Source organism: Eretmochelys imbricata, chromosome 8 (assembly GCF_965152235.1).
Source record: "Eretmochelys imbricata isolate rEreImb1 chromosome 8, rEreImb1.hap1, whole genome shotgun sequence".
Classification (NCBI taxonomy): domain Eukaryota; kingdom Metazoa; phylum Chordata; order Testudines; family Cheloniidae; genus Eretmochelys; species Eretmochelys imbricata.
This window is the reverse complement of record NC_135579.1, coordinates 94,329,427-94,352,594: the sequence shown is the minus strand read 5'-3', so window position 1 is coordinate 94,352,594 and position 23,168 is coordinate 94,329,427. Positions and strand designations below refer to the sequence as shown.

Genomic DNA, 23,168 nt, shown 5'->3' with positions numbered 1-23,168 from the left:
TTGGAATAAAAATATTAACATAGTACCTGATCCAGAGCTTCCATTGAAACCAGTGGGAGCTTTTCTATTGACTTCACCAGGTACAGGATCAAGCCCATAGCCTAACCCCGATTTGAGAGTCTTTTTTTATCCCCATTTATCCAGCTTATTGTTTTGTCCCAATCTGAAGCTCTGGGGATACTTTCCTGAAGTTAGACAGTATAAATTGTGCATCTAACGCATTGTCAGCATTTCAAGCAAAGAGGCTCAAAGAATTAGAAACAGCAATCCAACACACAGACAAGTTCAATTCATAATGTTGTAAATGGAATCATAACTGAAAGTGAGATTATATGTAACACCTTGGAAAGCATTTCTTTAATTCCACCTCTAACAGGATGTGCATTGCTTTACTGCTTAAATCTCTCCATATCAATTCGCCCTCTAATAAAAAATAAATAATTGACCAAGCCCAGCAGTTAGAAATTGTTGCACAAACCAGCCCAGCCTTATTTCTAGGAGGCATTCCACAAATAATTTTCATTATATATGGTATGTTTCTGATCTGTTATCATGGAGAAGGCATTTGACTGTGCAAAGCAGCCATTTATATTAAAGGTCATCAGAACTTTGGGCTGCAGATGGATTTGATAGCTGGGTTCACAGAGCATATAGAACAGAACAGAACTTTAGATTTCAGGTGCATCTTTTTCATCCCAGATCACTTTAGAAAACAAAGATTTAGATTCCGGTGACGCAGTGACTGCATAGGCAAACCCGACAGCCATTATGAGTCAGGCAATAACTCACCCACATCCTTGGACTCTGGGAACTATTTTATTGAAACAGACAATGGAGAAAAATGAATTGCCATTACCTTTAGTATTCCTTACAGTGCATGGCACTTTCTGTTCCTTGTAACCGAATTCTAGAATATTCAATTTGCCATACTGCCAAACTTCCCCACAGCTAATTATTTTAGTTATCAGAAACACCAAAAATTACATACAAGTTACAAAATTAAATAAAATAGGAATCCCTGTCCCACAAAATTAGTCAGAGTGCCTGAGGTTGGTCCAATGATCATTTCACTGATAAGTCTTATTTGACTTTAATGTGTAAATAGAAACTTGGTTAAATATATTCCCTTGCCTAATATCTGGGCATTTGTTTAAAAAGAAGGCAATGACCTTCAGAATACATCTTGGGGCCCCGTGATTTGATTTGTGCTTTTGTCAATGATTTACAGTATTCTGCAATGCTCAGAATTGGGAGGTTTTGGTATTCTACCCATCAGCACTGGAACCAAAGGGTCTCCAAGGCAAAGGAAAAACTTGTTTTCAACTATTTTATAGGAAATATTTACATATGTAAAAGAAATGTGGTGGAGCCTGAATGAAGTTTCTCCTCTGATTCTCTGGTTAGCCTATCTAATATCATGTCAGGATACAGTTACAGCACATAGTGAGGTAACAGGATTGCCTTCCCAGAGGTAAGTCTATCTCTATATAATTTAACATACAGCTGTACATTACTCTCTATCTGGCTAGCCCATCAATTCAGTCTCAAATGGAGGCATATGGGCACTGTTATCTGTAAACAGCTACCAGAAAAGAATATTGGCAATCATCCAAATCATAGTCTAGTAATTGGCATTCCTTGTTGTTTGCATAGTACTTTATTCTTTTAAGGGAGAATATTCATTCATTTTAAATTTACTGTGCTATATTTGTGTACTTTGGGTTGCTATCTCCTATATATCAAGCTTTATTTATAATTAATATTTTGCTTTCAATTGTAGTGTTTGCAACACTATGTTATGTCATATTTATGATTTGAATGTTAAACATTATTTGATTTGCTCAACATTGAAATTATGAATTAAATGGGAATTATATGTCTTTATATTTATTTCCCCATTGTATCTCGTTACGATGTCATTGTGGCTTAAAAAAGGAACAAACAAGTGACATTTCTTTAAAGAAAACAGTTTGAAGATAGGAAAAAATATTGGATTTTTCTGCAGCTGTTAATTGCAAACTTGTTTTAAAGGCAAATATGATTTTGAAGGCTCAAAAAAGATATCCATGATAATTGGAACATGGAGGCAGGGAGGACATAGAAAGGAAATAATGCTTGGTAGAGATACATTTAATTATGAAGGCTTACTCTGGTAATCCCTTTTGAAAGTGAACAAAGCAGAGATTTTTGATGTTTGATGAACTTATCAAACAAGGCAGAATAATGAAGAGGTAAATTTAAAAAGCTAGGTGAAGGTGAGCCAATTAAATACTTTATGAAATGCTGAAGGGTATAGCCACCAAACCCTTCCGTCAGGACGAATATATGTTTTCTAGGGTGCTCAGTCTTCATGTTTCTGCTGTTTGTCTGCAGATCCAGTGTGTTTTCATCTAGCACACTGATCTGTATCCACAGGCTCCTTTGCTGAGCATTTGTGTGTTTCATTTAGTATTCTCTCTTCTCAAGCTTCTGCTGAATCCCTAATGTACCCCATACCTCCTCTAATTATCAGTGTTTCTTTTTGGACCATAGTCTCTTAAGTAAAACAGATTGCTCATTAGTTAATCGCCAAAAATAATCATCATGCTGAGGGTTAGAAATAAACCCACAAAACATGTTTTGAGCTAAGGCAGACACCGCTATTTTGGTACAGTACTCCACAACACAAAACAATGCTTTATCCAAATACAAATTGTAAGATTTGATGGGCAAAAGCTCATAAGTACTGCACTGGGTGATAAGACAAATATTTCCCTGGTGCTATGTATGAGCTTCTTTGAGGATCTGATCCAAAGCCCGTTGAAGTCAATAAGAGTCTTTCAATGGGCTTTGGATCAGGCCTAGAGAGAATTATGTCTGTACACTGAATTTCTGAGCCTTATACAGCACTTTTTTTTTTTATTTTTTACTCCTTACGTGGCTAAAACTCCCTTTGAGGACAATGAGAGTTTTCTTTGAGTAGGGAGTGAGTGAGGAGTTTTGAATAAGGCCCTCTATGCCTCAGCCTTAATAGTTGTTGTGTCCTTTCCTTTGGGGGGATTTAGTTTCCCTATATGCTATAGTGTACAGTGCATTTCAACCATATCATTAAATTAAACTGTAAAATTATAAGGTGGATTCCATATACTCACACGGATATTGTTTGGTTGTGTTATCAGAACACTGGGGCAAATTACTGGTTGGTGCAAATGTGTAGAGCTCTGTTGACTTCAGTGGAGTTTCACTTATTTACACCAGAAGAGAATTTGACCCGTGGTCTTTACAGATTTGAATGGTTATTCTGCTCTCAGTTATACCGATAAAAAGCCAGTGCAATAGACTGATGGCAAAGGGATTTCACAGGCATAAGGAAGGGTACAATTTAGCCCAATCACATTTAGAATTGTATTGACATGGTTTCATTCCATCTACGCATTTCAGAATCATTTCCAAATTTCCATTAATGTTTTTTAACTCTGTGTTGACATTGTAATGCCATGTTCATGCACTTGTAATTACATTATCTTGACAATTTGGGGGTGAGATGTGAGAGGAAAAGCAAAAAGTGGATTTCACTCGAAACTTTTATATTTTTGCTATTCCTCCACTTCACTACAGAGTATTTTGCTTTCTTTTTCCTCAATGTAGTGGTTGCACCTCATCCTTTTGCAATACCCTCTCCTACTGGATCTTCTGTATCTATTATATTCGTGGCCTCCACCTTTACATTTCCTCTCATATTAATTATATGCTTTCCTTTACAAATTGTCCTCAAAAGAAGCTTCAAGGTCAAAATGCTGTTTGTTATTTTTACTTGGATTCTCAGTGTGAATTCAAATCAGCTTTCTCTTCTGTCTCCAGCATTCTGTTTCTGGTCATATTCTAGAACGTGGGTATAAACCATTATTTATTAGGAGCTTTATGTTTGGTTTTTACAACACCCATTATCACATATACCATACTGGAAAAGGATGTCATCTATTGGTAGAGCAGGAAACAGGAGATCAAGACATACAGTTCCTGCTTTTTCTTCTGCCACTGGCAAATTCTACTGGTCAGATTTTTAGCTGGCGCAGCCTGGTGCAGCTCCAATGAGCTCAGTGCAGTTACACTGATTTACACCACCTGTGGTTTGGAGCCAACTCTCCCCAACAAAAGTTTCTAGTTTCCTCTAAAATCTGTGATTGTATGGAAAATGGATATGATTTTCCTCCTGCTGCTTGGCTTCACAGCTATTACCTCTTCTTAAAACTCCACGCCAAAACTTAGGCCGGTATCATTTACTCTCTTCAGAAGAACCAGCCGAGATGTCAATACTCCAGCTCCTGTGAACTGTCAGCTAAGCCAGTGGTCAGAATGGACTGGTTGCTTTCCTTGCCAAGAGAAAAAAGTAAGTCTCAACCATAATGTATTCACTTATCTTCAGATGTGTCTGATGAGCACGTACACAGATTAATTATATGTATTATGCATATTCATAGTTTCTGAAACATCCAGTAAACTCATCCAAATATGATAAACATTATCTTGTATTAGAAACACGGGGCCTAAGTCTCCTCTTACTTATGCTGGTGTAAATTAGGAGTAATTTAATTGAAGCCAAAAGTGTTAGAAAGGTGCAAAACTGGTGCAAATGAGAGAAGAATCAGGCATGCAATATTTGGCTAATTGTTTTCTTCTTTATTTAGCTGGGTTTTAATTGAATTTCTGTTGACTCAATGCAAATATTCAGATATAAAAACACTTTGGAAAGCATTCTTTGTTCATCATCTCTGTTTACTCTGATTTTTGTATCATTTCACGTGTTTCTTCATAACTGTTAAGTATTGGTCATAACTTCTATTTTCCACTTATATTATAGGCAGAAAGCAAGAGGTCAAGCATATGGAATGAGAGAGAAAGGAAGAACCATACTCCAGATGGGGTTGCTCTTCCTTTTCTTTTTGTTCAGTGTGATAGGCAGCAGCATCCACCATTAATCAGCCAAAAATGCTGTGTGCCTTTCAGGATCTCAGTTGTGATTTTTGTTTGTCTGCATCTGATACTCCTATAGCTTTCACCACATTCCACTCCAAAACATATGTAACTGGAAAAGCTTAATACCACATCAAAGGCATAGAACAAAGGCACAAGGTCCAGAATTTGGAAAAATTAATTAACTTTGCCAGGTGTTGGGCCTAATGGAACAGGGACAGTTAGTTAAAATGTGTGCAATTAACAGAAAGTGAGAACTGGGAAGTTTCTCTGCTCCATCCGAAAGGACTGCAGTATCTGCAGGATGTTGAAAATAATATGTAATCTATTCCACCACTGTTAAAGAGCCGCTTAGTTCAAAATAATAGGTGTTATTCAACTCACACTGGTGTAAATCAGGAGTAACTCCACTGAAGTCAATGGATGTACACCAAATTTACAACAGTGCAAGGAGGGGGAGAAAAAAAAATCCAGCCCATTGTCTCTCACCTTATTTTCATTCTTGCTAAGCCCTTTAATTTCCATAGTTGGCTGCAGTAATATTTATTTATTCCTAAATAATTAAAACATGTTCTAACAGGTTAATTTGTAAAGGAGATTTGTTTTTACCACTAAATATTTAATCGAAATCTTATAATTTCTGGGTATAAAGTTCTTGTTAATTGGCCAGTTTCTTTGCTTTTTTATTTTATTTTATTTTATTATTCAATGTGATTTAGTACAGATACAGAACTTTGCTGCAGCCTGCCAAGTTTAAGGGGAGTAAATGCACTGGTCATTTTTGGGATGAGGCAGCATGCCGAGCAACAGAAACATGTGCAGCAAGCCAACGCTGTGGAAAAGATTTTCAGTGTGAAGAGACAGGTAAGTGAAATGCTATCGGGAATAACAGCAAATGAATTTTGGTCCTGGATGAGATAATCAATGAGAGCAATGGACCAGTACCTCAGCTTCCTCAGTGTAAATTCTCTGGCTAGATTACATTTCCCATGATGCACCACTTTCTCTCCTCATGGTAAGGGAAGGGAATGTGTCCTATGAGTCCCTGGATGTGGTGTATCATGGGAGATGTAGTCTGCCCAGATTTCAGATATTGGCTTAATCACAACCTCTCTCATTTCAGGTATTCGGTTTTTTGATGAAAAATTAAAATTTGTGGAAAACAGATAGCTTTCATGAAAATGTTGTTTTGTCAAAAAACCAAACAAACAATTTTCTATCAAAAAGAGTTTTGACAGAAATTTTTTCTACCAGCACTAGCTACGGTAGAATCAGGAGATCAGGTGGCTGTCCCTGCAAGATTAGGTTGAATCAGTATAGTTTTTTACTTACAACACAATAGTGCCAAGTTCTGCTTTCTAGTATATAATACCATTATAGATATTAGGAAATATTTGCACCATATCTAGGGCCAGATCTTTAGCTGGTGGAAATCAGCATTCCTTTGCAGACATCAATGGAGCGACACCAATTTACTCCAGCGGCAGATATGTCCCTTCATTTTCAGTGGCACAAGTATTCTCAAGTTGTGCCTCCTGCAAACATTCATTTCTGAATATAATTATTGTAACAAATTCCCAAAGCACCTTCTGCAACTTGAAAAGGCAAATCTGTACATTAACCTGACAGAGTTAATTGCACTTAGCCAACTGAAGAAGCAATTTATTCTTGTAGTTCCTATTCAGGAACATGATCTTAGATAATAAACATACTGGAGCATCGCAAAATGAACTTGACAAGATTCCCACACAGTGGATCCATTATTTAGAACTTAGGAGGTGTCCAACCCAGGCTCCACAGTTGTGCTCCACTGCACATTGCCAGGGAAAGTTTTAGGATGGTTTCAAGTTCAAACTCTGCTTTTTTCTAAACAATAAGGCCCAAATCCTGGTCCAAGTAACCCAGATAAGCATTAAGAAGATTTGTAGATGCAGGGAGGGAATAGTCCTTTCTTTCAAGCTATAGTGATATAGCAGAAAGCACTGAAGTAGCCCTTGTGGCTCTTTTGCCCATCGCTGTAGTGAAGAATAGCTAGCAGATCACAGATCCACCAGCTTGCTGGCTCCCTAAACTCCTGCTCAAAGGGGTGCATGGATCCCCATGAATCACAGAGTATATGCCCCCTGCCTAGTCCTCTGGAATCCTGCCCCCTCTCTGCTGCAGGCAGAAGATACCAGTTCTACTCCTGCAATAGCTCATCTCTACCTGGAAGGGAGAGAGAGAGGGCAGTGTGACTTCCTAAGACATAAGAATGGCCATACTGGGTCAGACCTAAGGTCCATCTAGCCCAATATCCTGTCTTCTGAAAGTGGCCAATGCCAGGTGTCCCAGAGGGAGTGAATAGTGCAGGTAAGACATTGTAATACATATGAAAAACAATACAGGATATAAATACAGGAATAAAATGGTCAGACACATAGAAGAACATAAATTGTTGCGCAAAAGTCAACATGGTTTCTATAAAGGGAGATCATGTCTTACTAATCTATTAGAGTTCTTTGAGGGGGTCAAACAAACATGTGGACAAGGGGGATCCAGTGGACATAGTGTACTTAGATTTCCAGAAAGCCTTTGACAAGGTCCTTTACCAAAGGCTCTTACGTAAATCAAGTTGTCATAGGTAAGAGGAAAGATCCTTTCATGGACTGAGAACTGGTTAAAAGACAGGGAACAAAGGATAGAAATAAATGGTAAATTTTCAGAATGGAAAGGGGTAACTAGTGGTAGTTCCCCAAGGGTTAGTCCTAGGACCAATCATATTCAACTTATTCATAAATGATCTGGAGATGGGGTAAACAGTGAGGTGGCAAAGTTTGCAGATGATACTAAATTGCTCAAGATAGTTAAGACCAAAGCAGACTGTGAAGAACTTCGAAAAGATCTCACAAAACTAAGTGATTGGGCAACAAAATGGCAAATGAAATTTAATGTGGATAAATGTAAAGTAATGCACACTGGAAAAAATAACTCCAACTATGACTGGGGCTAATTTAGCTATGACGAATCAGGAGAAAGATCTTGGAGTCATCGTGGATAGTTCTCTGAAGATGTCCACCCAGTGTGCAGCGGCATTCAAAAATGCTAATGGGATGTTAGGAATCATTAAAAAAGGGATAGAGAATAAGAAGGAGAAGATCTTATTCCCCTTATAGAAATCCATGAATACTGTGTTCAGATGTGGTCCCCTCATCTCAAAAAAGACATACTGGCATTAGAAAAGCTTCAGAAAAGGGCAACAAAAATGATTAGGGGACTGGAACACATGATTTATGAGGAGAGGCCGAGGGAACTAGGATTGTTTAGTCTGCAGAAGAGAAGAATGAGAATGAGAAGAATTTGATAACTGCTTTCAACTACCTGAAAGGGGGCTCCAAAGAGGATGGATCTAGGCTGTTCTTAGTGGTAGCAGATGACAGAACAAGGAGTAATGGTCTCAAGTTGCAGTGGGAGAGGTTTAGGTTGGATATTAGGAAACACTATTTCACTAGGAGGGTGGTGAAGCACTGGAATGGGTTACTTAGGGAGGTGGTGGAATCTCCTTCCTTTGAAGTTTTTAAGGTCAGGCTTGACAAAGCCCTGGCTGGGATGATTTAGTTGGGGATTGGTCCTGCTTTGAGCAGGGGGTTGGACTAGATGACCTCCTGAGGTCCCTTCCAACCCTGATATTCTATGATGATATGATAGAGGTATATAAAATCATGAGTGGTGTGGAGAAATTGAATAAGGAAAAGTTATTTACTCGTTCCCATAATATAAGAACTAGAGGCCACCAAATGAAATTAATGGGTAGCAGGTTTAAAACAAATAAAAGGAAGCTCTTCTTCACTCAGCGCACAGTCAACCTGTGGAACTCCTTGCCTGAGGAGGTTGTGAAGGCTAGGACTAAAACAGGGTTTAAAAGAGAACTGGATAAATTCATGGAGGTTAAGTCCATTAATGGCTATTAGCCAGGATGGGTAAGGAATGGTGTCCCTAGCCTCTGTTTGTCAGAGGGCGGAGATGGATGGCAGGAGAGAGAGATCACTAGATCACCATCTGTTAGGTTCACTCCCTCTGGGGCACCTGGCATTGGCCACTGTCGGTAGACAGGATACTGGGCTGGATGAACCTTTGGTCTGACCCAGTATAGCCGTTCTTATGTACAGTGGTCACCTTTAATAGTTCCACCATTTGCCAGCCCTGACCACACAGAGGTTTCTGAGATACCAAGCTTTCCCCTGTCCATGAATAGGGGTATTGTAAATGCCAGTGTGGGGGGTAACTTAACAAAGGGTGACTTTTTAATGTTGACCACTGTACAGTTTTCTGTGAACAAGACATCAAGTGCACCTTGCCTACTGGCCTCTTGAACCAGAGTAGGTAATTCACCATGAAGGGAAGCAGGTTGCCTATGGCAGCTTAGCATCCAGCTGCAAGAAGAAGCTGAGTCACTGGATCCCTGGATGCTCAAGCCATACTGCTACCACAGCCAGGGCTGCCCACACTCAGATGTCTCTCTATGGGCCACCAGTGAAAGAAGATTGTGGTTGTTCTGCACCACCTGTGCCCATGAAGGAGCTTTAGCTGCTAGGGTCTCTGAAGACTCTACAATGGCAGAAGCCAGTGTAGACCCTGGAGTGTAATACACTCCTTTTACTGAAATAAATGGAACTTTTGCCTGAGTAAGGAGATGCAGGCTCAACCCTTCTTTATGGACTTGTGTCACTGAACACTTAAACCAAAATTACCTACTTAGACTGAACAAGCATTGTAGAGATGATTAAGAGATTACATGTACATATACACTTCAGGTCGCTGTATAAAACCCCACCTTGTATGTAACGGAGAGCCAGACTGCAGAGATGGGTCTGATGAGAGTAACTGTGAGGATGAAGATATTGAAATCCTCTGTGAAAACCTACAGCCAATTCCTGGGTCTGAAAGAGCAGCCCAAGGGTGAGTAATTAATCTCTATTTGCTGTTCTTTCAGTCAGACCAGGATTACATTTTTATGTTGCTCTTATTCTGTAGTAGCATCATTTCTCTATGAATTGAGCTCTGACAGCATGCATAGTACTGTACAAAACAGAGGAGGAGGATATTGTCCCAAGGACTTCACAGTCTAAATGGTACAGCAGTGAGTAGCACTGTAGCAGACAGGGCACTGGACTTTGAGTCAACAGACACGGCATCTGATCCAAGTTCTGCATCTGACTCACTCTGGAAGCTTCAACAAATCACTTTAACTGCAGTGCAGACATGCCCAGAGAGGTTAACACCTGCAGCTGGCCCATGTCAGCTGGCTCAGTCTCGCAAGACTTAGGCTAGGGGGCTATTTCATTGCAGTGTTGACATTTGGGCTTGGGCTCGGGCTCGGGCTCGCCTGGCAGTCTCTCAGAGCCCAGGCTTCAACCCAAGCGTCTACCCCACAATTAAACAGCCCCCTAGCCGGAGCCCTCTGAGCAGGAGTCAGCTGACACAGGCCAGCCACTGGCATTCAGTTGCAGTGTAGACATGCCCTCCATGTTTCTGCTTGCCCCTCAGGGTAATAATAATAATTCCCCACCTTTGTAATGCCCTATTAAGCTATAACTTTCTCTATTTAATGAAAGCAATATATGAAGTGAAATAGAACATTCTGAATGCTAAGTCTGATTGCTTTCCCCACTTTGAAGAATTAAGAGCATTGATTTAGAGCATTCAGGGCCTGTCCTCAGTGTACCTACTTGCAGGAGAAAGTATTGCTTAATCAAATCCTAAACTGATTATGACTGAATTAGGTAAGAAAAAAGTGGAATCTAAGACAGGTAACACTGGCAAACTCTCTATGATGGCATAATTTAAAGTATATATATATATATATTTATATATTTATAAGCTTAGCCTTATGTGAAAGAAAATAGGAGCTACAGTATGAGAATGTGGTCCTTCATCATATAACCACTACATTAGCTTGATCCAAAGCTACAGAAGTTGGTGGAAAGACTCCTTATGAGTTAAATGGTGTTGGTGGGGTTTTTTTGGAAGAAGCCCCAAAGGAGTCTATCAAAAGCTTATCAGTCCACATATTTATTTTGTTTTCATTGCCATAGACTACTGTCATTTATATTTCCCTCGGCAAAGCACACAATATTAAGTGTTCAGTATCTTCATAATTGGAAATCATGCCTCACCAATCTATTAGAATTCTTTGAAGGGATCAACATGCCTGTGGACAAGGGGGAAAACCATTGAAGATAGTGTACTTAGATTTTCAGAAAGCCTTTGACCAGGTCCCTGACTAAAGGCTCTTAAGCAAAGTAAGCTGTCATGGGATAAGAGGGAAGGTCCTCTCATGGACTGGTAACTGGTTAAAAGATAGGAAACAAAGGGTAGGAATAAATGGTCGGTTTTCAGAATGGAGAGCGGTAAATAGTGGTGTCCCCCAGTGGTCTGTACTGGGACCAGTCCTATTCAACATATTCATAAATGATCTGGGAAAAAGGGTAAAACGGTGAGGTGGCAAACTTTGCAGATGATACAAAACTACTCAGGATAGTTAAGTCCAAGGCAGACTACAAACAGCTACAAAGGGACCTCTGAAAACTGGGTGACTGGGCAACAAAATGGCAGATGAAATTCAATGTGGATAAATGCAAAGTAAAGCACATTGGAAAACATAATCCCAACTATACATATAAAATGATGGGGTCTAAATTAGCTGTTGCCACTCAAGAAAGATCTTGTGGATAATTCTCTGAAAACATCCAGTCAATGGGCAGTGGCAGTCAAAAAAGCGACCAGCATGTTGGGCATCATTAAGAAAGGGCAAGATAATAAGACAGAAAATATCATATTGCCCCTATATAAACCCATGGTACGCCCACATCTTGAATACTGCATGCAGATGTGGTCACTCCATCTCAAAAAAGATATATTGAAATTGGAAAAGTTTCAGAAAAGGGCAACAAAAATTAGGGGTATGGAACGGCTTCTGTATGAGGAAAGATTAATAAGACTGGGACTTTTCTGCTTGAAAAAGAGACGACGACAAAGGGGGGATATGATAGAGGTCTATAAAATCGTGACTGGTGTGGAGAAAGTAAATAAGGAAGTGTTATTTACTCCTTCTCATAACACAAGAACTAGGGGTCACCAAATGAAATTAATAGGCAGCATGTTTAAAAAAAAATAAAAAAGAAATATTTTTTCACAAAACGCAGTCAGTCATTGGAATTCTTTGCCAGAGTATGTTGTGAAGGCCAAGACTAACAGGATTCAAAAAAGAACTAGATAAGTTCATGGAGGATAGGTCCATCAATGGCTATTAGCCAGGATGGGCAGAGATGGTGTCCCTAGCCTCTGTTTGGCAGAACCTGGGGATGGGCGACAGGGGATGGATCACTTGATGATTACCTGTTCTGTTCATTCCCTCTGGGGCACCTGGCATTGGCCACTGTCGGAAGACAGGACACTGGGCTAGATGGACCTTAGGTCTGACCCAGTATGGCCATTCTTATGTTCTTGAAGAGAATTTCCGGTTCTGAGGAATTTCTTAATGGACATCAGTGTATGCTACTTTCATTTCAGGCTACCAAGTTAGCAAAAAGACATTGACAAACTGAAGGGAATTGAGAGAAGAGAATCTAAAATGGTCAGGGAGCAGGAGGAAATGACTAATATGGAATGACTAAGTGAACCAACTATGAATAATCTGACTAAGTGGGAGCAGTCTACAAATATATGGAGGGTGTTAACACCCAAGGGGAAACAGGTAAATGAGAGAACTAGCAGAAAAGTGGTGAAATTGAGAAACAGAATGCTTACTTTGAATACCAGGAAGAATTTTGTGACAGTGAGATGGATTAGGAGGCTGTGAAATGATTTCTCAAGGGACTTGATGGAAGCCCCACAATTTGGGACATTTTTATAACTCTACCTGACCAAATACTAGAAAATGAACTACAGAGAACCATCTTTTATTGGAAGAGAGATGAACTGGATGATTTCATTAGTGTCTTCCATCTCTAATTTATGATTCTACAATACTGTCTTTGAAATAACAGGCTATTTGTCTCATTTTTAGTCAGAGAGACAAATCACTTTAGCTTAGTTCCCCCAGGAGAGGGCAAAAATGGAGAGATGTGGAATCAAAACCTCCCATTTATGAAGTCGAAGATCCTGAGTCATTGCTATCCAAAGCAAACAGAGTCCAGTGTCTGAGAACAGAATGTATGTAAAGTCAAAGGGGGCGGGGGGAGAGAGAAAAGGTAGCGATTTTTCTTGTAGTAGCAAAGAAAGCTATAGTTAATTTCTGGATGATGTCTCTTTTCATTAAAGATATAATGTTCTTACACAAGAAGAAATGCAATTTGTATATGATCCTAAGTATTATGGAGGCCAGTGTGAGTACATTTACAATGGAGAATGGCGGGAATTGAAGTATGACTCTGCATGTGAACATTTGTACTATGGGGATGATGAGAAATATTTTAGAAAACCCTACAATTTCCATGTATATCAATTTCTAGTAAGTATTTAAGATGTTAATTTAGAAACATTTTCTCACTAGGAACTGAAGTTTGCCTTAGAGATGTTATGTAGATTTTCTCAGGATATATATTACAGTTATTTCCAGCAGTAGAAAGATAACATTGAAGACCTACTTTCATGGATGAGCAGCCTCATATGCTCTGGGGCTGTTACTGAGATTGTGCATTTTGATACAATAGATTACTAGAGCAATTCCATATGTTTTGGGTCCAGTACTCCCTTCAATCAGGCTCTCCTTCAAATCCTTCCACAACACCCACCTTTTACAACAGTCTCTAAAGCAACATTTTTTTAGTTAACAAGAAGCATTTGCACAACATAGTTATTTTTAAAATCCACACATCAAGGAACTAATGTGATTCTTGCTGCATCACCCAAGCAATCCTATTACTTATTCTGGTTGAGTGGACAAGGCACTGAACTGGGTTTCTGCTCCCAGCTCGGTTATTAACGAACTGTGACACCTTGGACAAGTCACGTCACCCTCTCTGTGCCTCAGTTTCCCCATTTGTTAAATGGGGATGATGATACTTGCCCACTTTTACAGTGCTTTGAGATCTGCAGGCTGGATGACAAGTGCCATAGAAGAGCTAAGGCACCTCCCACCCCCACCTCTGTCTGTATAATGCTGGAGCTTCTCCTGCTGAGAACTTCCTACACTGCAGGGTAAAGTCATAACTGCCATGGTTAGCAGTTAGTGTGCTTTGACCATTGCTTATCCTAATCCCCGCTTTGTTACTTTTTGCTCCTCCTGTCAGGTTGTTATACCCACTTTTTGTCTATAGCCTCTTTGAGGCAGGGAAGGCCTCTTTGTTACCTCTTTGTACATTTCCCAGTACATGGAGGCAAGGGCTTTTAGGCACTAACACAAAACAAATAAACAGGGGAGGAAGGATAATCTAATGGTTAGGGTACTAGTCTAGGAACTATGGAGATTTTGCTCTGCCACAGACTTTCTATGTGAGCTTGGTTAAGTCACTCAGAACCAGATTTCAAAGATATTTCAGCACCTAAAAATACAGATCAGAGCCTAGCGTGGTTTTCAAAAGCACCTAAGGATTGTAAGAAGGTGCTTTCTTATGCCTAACTCTCTCCATTCATCGTATGCGGGGCCTGGGCACCCAGCTTGAGGCTGAAGATTCCACTGCGTGGCAGGCAGCCTATGTGTTAGGCATTGCAGTGCTGAACAGAGTATCTTTAAGGATCTGGGCCCACAACCCTAAATCCCATTGAAATAGTTTTGAGTTAGATGCTTAACTTGCTTAGGATCTGTAGCATGAGGTCAAACACAGAGAGCCATGCTTTACGCACCTAGTAGAGAACCCTCTCACCAGGAAGGTCCCCCATTTAGTAAGCTCCCCATAGGAAAATATCCTGATCATGTCTGTTAACTGTGGAGAAACAGGAGTGCTATAGTCATGCCACAGGGACTTCCGAAAATCCTAGAAGGGACCTGTCTTCATTTTTAGGTGCCTTTGAAAATCTGGCCCTAGCCCTAGGCCATATTTGAAAATGGGTCTTCAGCTTCTAAGTCAATTTTCACCCTTTCAAAAATTTTACTATGCATTCCCACAGAACACACACTTCTTCCTGCAGTGGAGATGGACTTTTAGGCCTGGTCTACCCTGCTACTTTTTAGCACTGCAACTTTCTCACTCAAGGATGTGAAAAAAACACCCCCCTGAGTGCTGCAAGTTTTAGCGCTACAAAGTGGCAGTGTAGACAGTGGACCAGCGCTGGGAGCTACTCCCCTCGTGGGGGTGGTTTTTTTACAGCGCTCTCCCAGCACTGGGGCCGCGACTACGCAGCCACGTTAAAGCGCTGCCATGGCAGTGCTTAACGTTGCTAATGAAGACATGCCCTCAGATTAATACATTTTAAGGCCAGAAGGGACCACTGTGATCTAGTCTGACCACCTGAACAACACACCCCGCAGGACTTCCCTAAATTAAATTCCTGCTTCAAGTCCAGTTGTTGTGCTCAAACTAGAGCGTATCTTAAACATTTTCAGTCACGAAGAACCATTGGTAAATTGTTCCAATGGTTAGTTGCCCTCGCTGTTAAAAAAATTCCACCTTATTTCCCGTGTGAATTTGTCTAGCTTCAATCTCCAGCCACTGGATCTTGTTTTACCTTGATAATAGAAGGCTCTTCAATCTAGCAGACCAAATTTGTATTCCCATGTAGATATATATAAACTGTGATAAAATCACCCCCTTTCTCTTAGATAAGCTAAAGAGATCGAGCTCCTGGAGTGTCTCAGTATATGGCATGCTGTCCAATCCTTTTAATCATTCTCGAGACTCTTCTCTGAACCCTCTCCAATTTTTCAACATCCTTCCTGAAGTACGGACACCAGAACTGGACCTGGTATTCCTGCAGTGGTCACCCAGTGCCAAATGCAGAAGTAATATAACCTCCTTACTTCTCTCAATATTCCCCTGTTTATACAGCCAAGGATTCCATTAGCTCTTTTGGCTACAGTGTCACACTTCAGACTTCTGTTCAGTCCCTGCTTGCCTGGATAGAGTCCATCCTATAAATATGGCTTGTATATTTTGTGCCTAGATGTATGAATTTTGATTTTGGCCATATTGAAAGGCATATTGTTTGCCAGATCCCAGCTTATCAAGCAATCTAGATGGCTCTGTATCCGTGACCAGTTCTATTTGTTATTTACCACTCCCCTGATCTGTGAGTCATCTACAAACTTTAGCAGTCATGACTTCATGTTTTCTTCCAAGTCATTGATAAAAATTTTAAATATTTAGGGCCAAGAATCTGCAGGACTCCAAGAGAAAAAACACCTATTAGATGACGTTTTCCCCATTTGCAATTATATTGAGAGACGCATCCCATTTTTAATCCATTTAATGTTTGCCGTGTTGCTTGTGTCATTCTAGTTTCTTAATCAAAATGTGGTGCAGTACCAAATGCCTTGCAGAACTCTAAATGCGTTACTTCACTGTAAAGCTCCAAAACGGTATTTTCTCTGTATGCCCCTCAAGATGGCAAGCTATTCCATGCAGAGACTTGTTGCTTTCACTAACAAATGTTATGCACTGTATAAACTACCAAAAAATTAAAAGAATGTTAAGATTGCAAAGTCAAGCACTAAAAAGTTAAGGAAGCCAGAACTAAGGTTGCCTGTGCAATCTTAATTTGGCCCTCTTGTGTGTAAGCGTTATGCTGCAGTTTATAATTACATGATCACATACCATATTTTCCACAGGATAGAAAATTCAATGCACAGGATGGACGGTGCTCACTTAACAAGCACCTGTTCAATATTTTGTTCCCCAACTCCGAAGGGCTTATTCACTGCATACTATTCAAATAGTGCTCTGAAGAAAGAATTACTAATTTCTTCATGGTCTTTTCTCTGGCACTCATCCCTACAGTATCTGAGTGATTCACAGACATCTATTAAATTATCTTCACAACATCCCTGTGAGGAGGGTAATATTATCCCCATTTTAGAGATGGGGGGTTGAAGTACCGAGATTAAAATCCACAAATTTTGAGTTTAGGAGGACCTAATTTTTCAGAGTACGTAGCATTATAAAGCAGTTCATGTGGTGAAAGCACAGCCCCCCTCCTCCCAGCTCCTCATCCAATTTCCATGTCCCTCACACCACCACCAACTGACACCCTCTTCCTGTTTTCCTCACTAGCTCCCACTCCTCGACCTGGCTCCCTGCCCAACTCGTCCCAACTTCTACTCCCTCTACCCTGCCTCCCCCACACCAACTCTCAGTCTCAGCTTCCCTTTCTGCTCCCAGTTACAATTTCTTTGCCCAGCCAATCCCAGTTTCTCTCCCGCCCCAGACATCTTGTCCCAATCTACTCATTTTCCCCCTCCCTGGTCCAGCTTTTTGACCATTGTGTGTTCAGATCAGAGAGCTTTCTCCTCCACACTGCCTGGGTGCCATCGCTGAGGGTCCAAGGCCTGGGCTACATGGGGGTGGGGGCGGGAACTGATCTAAGTTACGCCACTTCAGCTTACATGAATAACGTAGCTGATGTCGATGTACTTAGACCTACTCACTGCGGTGTCTTCACTGCCGCGAGTCTACTGCTGCCGCTCCCCCGGCGACTCTGCCTGCGCGTCTCATGGCGCTGGAGTACAGGAGTCGATGGGAGAGCGCTCGGGGGTCGATTTATCGCGTCTAGACTAGATTCGATAAATCGTCCCCCGCTGGATCGATAGTGGCCCACCGATCCCGCGGGTAGTACAGATATACCCTAAGAGAGAGAGACCCCTGCCCAGCATAGACAGCTAGGAGCAGCACTTACAGCAAAAGTCCATCTGAGGCCCTGTAGCCCGGGGATGGACCGTGTTCAGTAACTCTGTGGGAATGGTGCATGCTCATGCTAGGAGCTGTCAGGGGCTCACTGTGGGTGGAATGTGCTTAGATTTTAATTGCTAAAATCTAAGCAGTCTCTACTGAGCAGGTGTTTATAATTTATAACTTAATCTATGGTGTAGATTTTTAAAAGACTCAAAACTTGGTTAAATTGAGTCAGATTTGGCAAAAGGCACATCCCTAACACAAAGGCCACCACCATGCCAAATTTCAAGTCACTGCTCTCAAGTATAGGGGCACTAGAGTTGTTCAAAGAATATTTTTATTGTGAGCAAAAACAAAAAAAAAATTATTTCCCCCTAACCCCATTCTCAGAAATAGTTGAACCATTTTTGATGATATTTTCCAGAAAATATTCAGAGTGAGTTAGGCACCACCTGGGAAAATTTCAGCAAAAACAATTAAGGTTTGGCAAAGTTATAAGCAACTGAAAACAGGGTTTTGTAATGGGAAGTGTCAGACTACTTTAATAATAAGCTGCATTACCTTACCACTGACTTCATTTGGGGCAGGATCAGATACGTCAGCACAGAGAGTTATAGGATAAAGAAGGCAGGTCATAGCTGCAAAAGTAATGCCTCTTCTTTTCATTTCAGGCTCATGCTGATTCTGGATTCTCTGTTGAGTTTTATGATGATTCGAGAGATTTAATTGATGCCATAAAAAAAGATAAATACACAAATTATGGCTTTACCTTTGGAATAAGTTATGCTAACATACCTCCCCTTTTTGAGCTAGGTTTCAGTTTATCAAAGGGTAAAGGATCCCTGAAGAATTTCACACAGTATAACGAGAAGGTAACAAAATAATGGTGCATGTGTTCTCTCAGTCATGTCTTGTTGCATTGTGCAATTTCAATTTAACTTCTGTTAGTTTATTCCCTTACTTGCATGTTTTTTAAACAATAGTAATCGTACCTTCATTTGTTCATGTAATTGCAAATGTGTCATCATTAGTAATCTTGTTTGTTGGTCTTATTACATTTAAGCAAACAGAATCATTATAATGGGAATAAAATTGAATTACAAAGTATAAGAATAAATGTCATCTTGCCCCTTCCTGTTTCATGGCTATATTAAGTATATAAATAAAGAAATGCTTAAAGTGACAAACAGGGAGGGGAAAATATCAAGATGTTCATCAAAACAGTTGTCCTCAGGGAATGAGCTCCAGTGGCAAATAGATCTTGTTCAATTTAATACAAGCTGCAATATGGTGGTAAATTAAGCTTCTATTGTATCATAAGTTAAAAGTATCTTAGTAAACAAATAGTACTAAATGGAACTGTTTATTTTTAGTAGAAAGTTTGTATCATGGCCAAATATGTCGTGACTCCCATTTAGATTTAATAATATTAATGATAATATTTTATATTTATACTATGCCTGTGATCTACTTTTCTCTTGGTTAGTGACAAGGAACAGTAAAAGAGAATGATCTTGACAGTGTCCTACTTGAAGTGCTTACAAAACTGCTCTAAGCTGGCACCATTAAAGTATCTAGTTCTTCCTTGTCTAGAGTCACATAATTTTTTTGATGAAAACAATCAGTGATTTTATATCCTCAGAAAATGACTCATTAAAAGGGCTGGGTCACAAGGGTCACTCACCGCACCTCCTGCTGGTTCTCCCAGGGAATAGCTCCACCAGCCTGTGCTCCCATTCCGGTGGTGTCTTCCGCCATCCTATCTCCCACTACACTGCTCACTCCCAGATCTACATCTTCCTCTTCATGACTTGGCCCTCCGGCCAGGTCACTAAAGTCCTCCCCTTCTGGGGAATTCAAAGGTCTTCCAGACTCTGCTGTCAGGATGGGATCTCCGACACGTTGTGCCACTATCCAGTGGCTGGTAGGGGAACCAAGGCCTGCCCTCTACACTGGGTTCCAGCTCAGGGATCCTATAACATGTAGCCAAGGCCTATATCTCTTTATTTCCCTGGGCTTCTTCCTACTTCACTGGTTTCTCCCCTCTCTGGGTTTACCAGCATCTTAACTCCTTCCACTTTGAGTGAGTGAGTGTAGCCTGCCTTCCTACCACCACTGCTTGTGGCCAGCTACTTGGCTATATACTGGACCCCTCCTGCTCCGGCACAGCTGAGCCTACTCATAATTAGTGGCCAGCTCCCTGGCTCCCCCTTCAGGTGCACCTAGGGGATTTAATTGGCCTGCTTGGCCACCTTAACCTCTTCCAAGTCTGTGTGGGGCTGACACCCCATCACAGGCAGGGCAGCCCATTGTGTCAGTTTCTGAGACTTGGAGCAATGGCTTAAACATGAGAGAACTTGCAGGAGAATGCTCTCCAGTCACGTGGACTTTGGGGAACAGCATCCTCTGCCCTCAACAGGAGAACAGCCAGGGTGTCTGCACAGCTGAGACACAGCTAATTAATGCTGAGTAGGGGAAGCAACGCCAGGCACCAGCTGCCATGTGGATTTGTTGATATACTCATTCTTCTCCTCTGCACCCCCTTGCAGAGACATGCTATGAAATGTACTAGGTGTGTGTGTGCACACATGTGACATTGCTATAGAGAAGATACAAGATTCTACTATTAGAACTATCTAAAGAAGGTCTTCTTTAACTTAAGTGGTAAAAGCTTATGTTTTCTGGAGCTGAAGGACCACAGTTCTAGTACCAGCGCCAAGGGGAGAGGAGAGTGTGTATTTGTGTGTTAGCGAGCATGTGTGAGCAATGTAGTAATTGCATCTGGGTGTGGCACCTGGATCTTTTACATGGCCCCAAGAATCACATCGACTTTGCTTGGTGGAGTTCCCCTGCAGAGGTTCTCCATTGCTTGGCTGTCCAGCAGAGTGGCCATAACATAGTTTTGCTGTGTAAAGGGAAGTTACCAGGTTAAATCTGGCCACTAGGTTTAGGTTTTACAAAACAAATACATTTTAACAGAACCTAACACCAATAGAAATGATTCAATTTTTAAAAAATATTTCTATTTTTAAGACATATAAACATTCTCTGGAAGCATTGCAATTCCATTATTGAAGCTTTGGGCTAGGCCATAGAAGCCCGCACCAAAATTGACTAAAAATTGTAAAGTGAAACTGACAAGCCGACTTTAATGGTCAAAGCTGAGAGATACGCAAAAGTGAACAAACAGCATAAACAGTGACATGTCAGTTAGATGTTCAATTGTCAAAGGAATTATTTGTAATACAGGAAAGGAGTAGAGAAGCAGTTCTCAAACTGTGGGTCGGGACCCTCTTTGAATGGCGTCACCAGGGGTGGCTTAGACTTGCTGGGGCCTGGGGCTGAAGCCCAAACCCTACTGCCCAGTGCTGAAGCCAAAGCCCAAGGGCTTCAGCTCTGGGTGGCAGGGCTCAGATTGCAAGCCCCCTGACAAGGGGCTGAAGCCTTTGAGTTTCAGCTTTGTACCCCCCACAGCCCGCCCGGAGTGGTGGGGCTTGGGCTTTGGACTCTCTCCTCCGCGGGGCAGTGGGCCTTGGGTGGGCTCAGGCTTCAGTGCCCCTCCTGGGGTTGTGAAGTAATTTTTGTTGTCAGAAAGGGGTCACGGTGCAATGAAGTGTGAGAACCCCTGGAGTAGAGCATCCGATTTACAGGGGAAAAAAGCATAAGGAGCCTATTCTGATTTCACGTATACAGTATTGCTAACGCCAAGTGCACAGGTGCTGGGACTAGAGGTTCCTGGGGGGTGCAGCCACACCCTCTGGCTTGAAGTGGTTTCCATCATATACAGGGTTTGCAGCTTGGTTCGATGGCTCTCAGTACCCCTACTATACAAATTGTTCCAGCTCCACTGCCCAGGTGATCAAAAATCATGACTCCAGCTCCCCAAAATCACGAGATTTGCTTTAAAATATGTTAAGAAATAAAATGTATTTTTAGTTTCCTTCTTGTTTTTTGATCCTTTAAGGGACACTTGGGTCACACTTTCAAGCTTTTCTCTGCAACCGTAAGAGCTAGAAACTTTTTTTTTAAATGAAAGCTGAGATTTTCTCAGAATCACTTGACTCCAGGAACTGAAGCTGTAAGAAAAAGAGCAGATATTGAGAGATTTGAGATAAAAATCACAAGAGTTGGCAACACTGCTTACCTCCATTCCAGACCAATATATCTCTATTGGCTTCAGTGAGGATACATTAGTGTTCTTTAGTGGAGAATCAGGCTCAGACAATGTTCCTTTAGAGGGCTCCCAGCTTGGTGTAAACCCACTGAATGTTTATATCGCTATTCTGCAATGTGGACCCATGCATATTTCTCAGGGAAGAGGCACGTTTCCCTTTTAATGTCTGTTTTGCTTTATCTGCAGAACATAGAATTCATTAGAGCCATAACAAAGGTACAGACAGCGCGGTTCAAAATGAGACGGGATAACATAGTTCTGGATGAAGACGTGCTTCAGTCCCTGATGGCGCTTCCAGAAAGCTACAACTATGGAATGTATGCCCAATTTATTAATGACTACGGTACCCATTTCATGACATCTGGGACCATGGGAGGCATCTTTGAATATATCCTCGTCATTAACAAAGAAGAAATGGATAGAAAAGGTTAGAATAATGCTACAAATTCCATGTCCGTCATTTTATTCTCCGACTGTCCCCCTCTGATTGTTTAATGTTATAAACTGTTCAGACTAACGGCTGGGTTCCTCCCTCTTCATCCTCCCAGGCATGGAGCAATAGTGCTAGCCCGGCTAAAGCAGCACCTACCACCAGAGGGTACATATAGCCACTCACCAACTGGCACGTCCTACCCCTGACCCATCTACCTCCACCAAATTCCCCCTCACCACCGCTCACGGGACCAGCTGCCACTGTTCCACACTATGCTCATGCAGAGCCACTTACACTGACTTTCCATAGTTTGCCCTCCTGTGCAGCAAATCAGCAGCTTCTGAGTAGCATTTGGGCCTTCTGGCCTTAGAGAGCAGGGCCAGGAGTGAGCTCACAGTGGCTAAAATTAGGCACTCTGAGTCACTCCCAGCGCTTTAGTATTCTTGGCTTCAGTACATTTCATAGGTGAGTTAAATATAATGAGTCAGATTCCGCAGCTGGCGTCATTTGGCATAAATGGAATTACACTGATTTACACCAGCTGAGGTTCTGGCCCTAAATCTTTTTTAAAGTACATCTCCTTTTGGTCACTAGGAGGCATGTGAGAAGTTAAACTGGAGGCTCTCTAGGTTCGATTATTTATCTTTTATCCTGCTGTAAGGTGTTAAATAAACCAATAAGTACACCTCACAGTCAGCATGCAGTTCCTGTCCAGCTCATTCATTGTACTGGGGAATCTACATGGCTTTTCATCTGCTTAATCTTTATATTAGTATGGCTGCTATATGGGAGGCATCATCCCAGT

At 41.2% G+C, this 23,168-nt stretch overlaps 1 protein-coding gene across 1 annotated transcript in view; it reads left to right on the top strand.

Moving 5' to 3' along the window:
• Positions 1–1,217: 1,217 nt before the first annotated feature.
• The window catches only part of C8A (complement C8 alpha chain), a 39,598-nt gene continuing 17,647 nt past the window's right edge, over positions 1,218–23,168 (top strand). Inside the window, 7 exon segments of the mRNA XM_077824967.1 lie at positions 1,218–1,471; positions 4,273–4,369; positions 5,673–5,817; positions 9,744–9,888; positions 13,252–13,441; positions 18,428–18,628; positions 22,117–22,357. Of these exon segments, the coding sequence (XP_077681093.1) occupies positions 1,218–1,471; positions 4,273–4,369; positions 5,673–5,817; positions 9,744–9,888; positions 13,252–13,441; positions 18,428–18,628; positions 22,117–22,357 (1,273 nt within the window).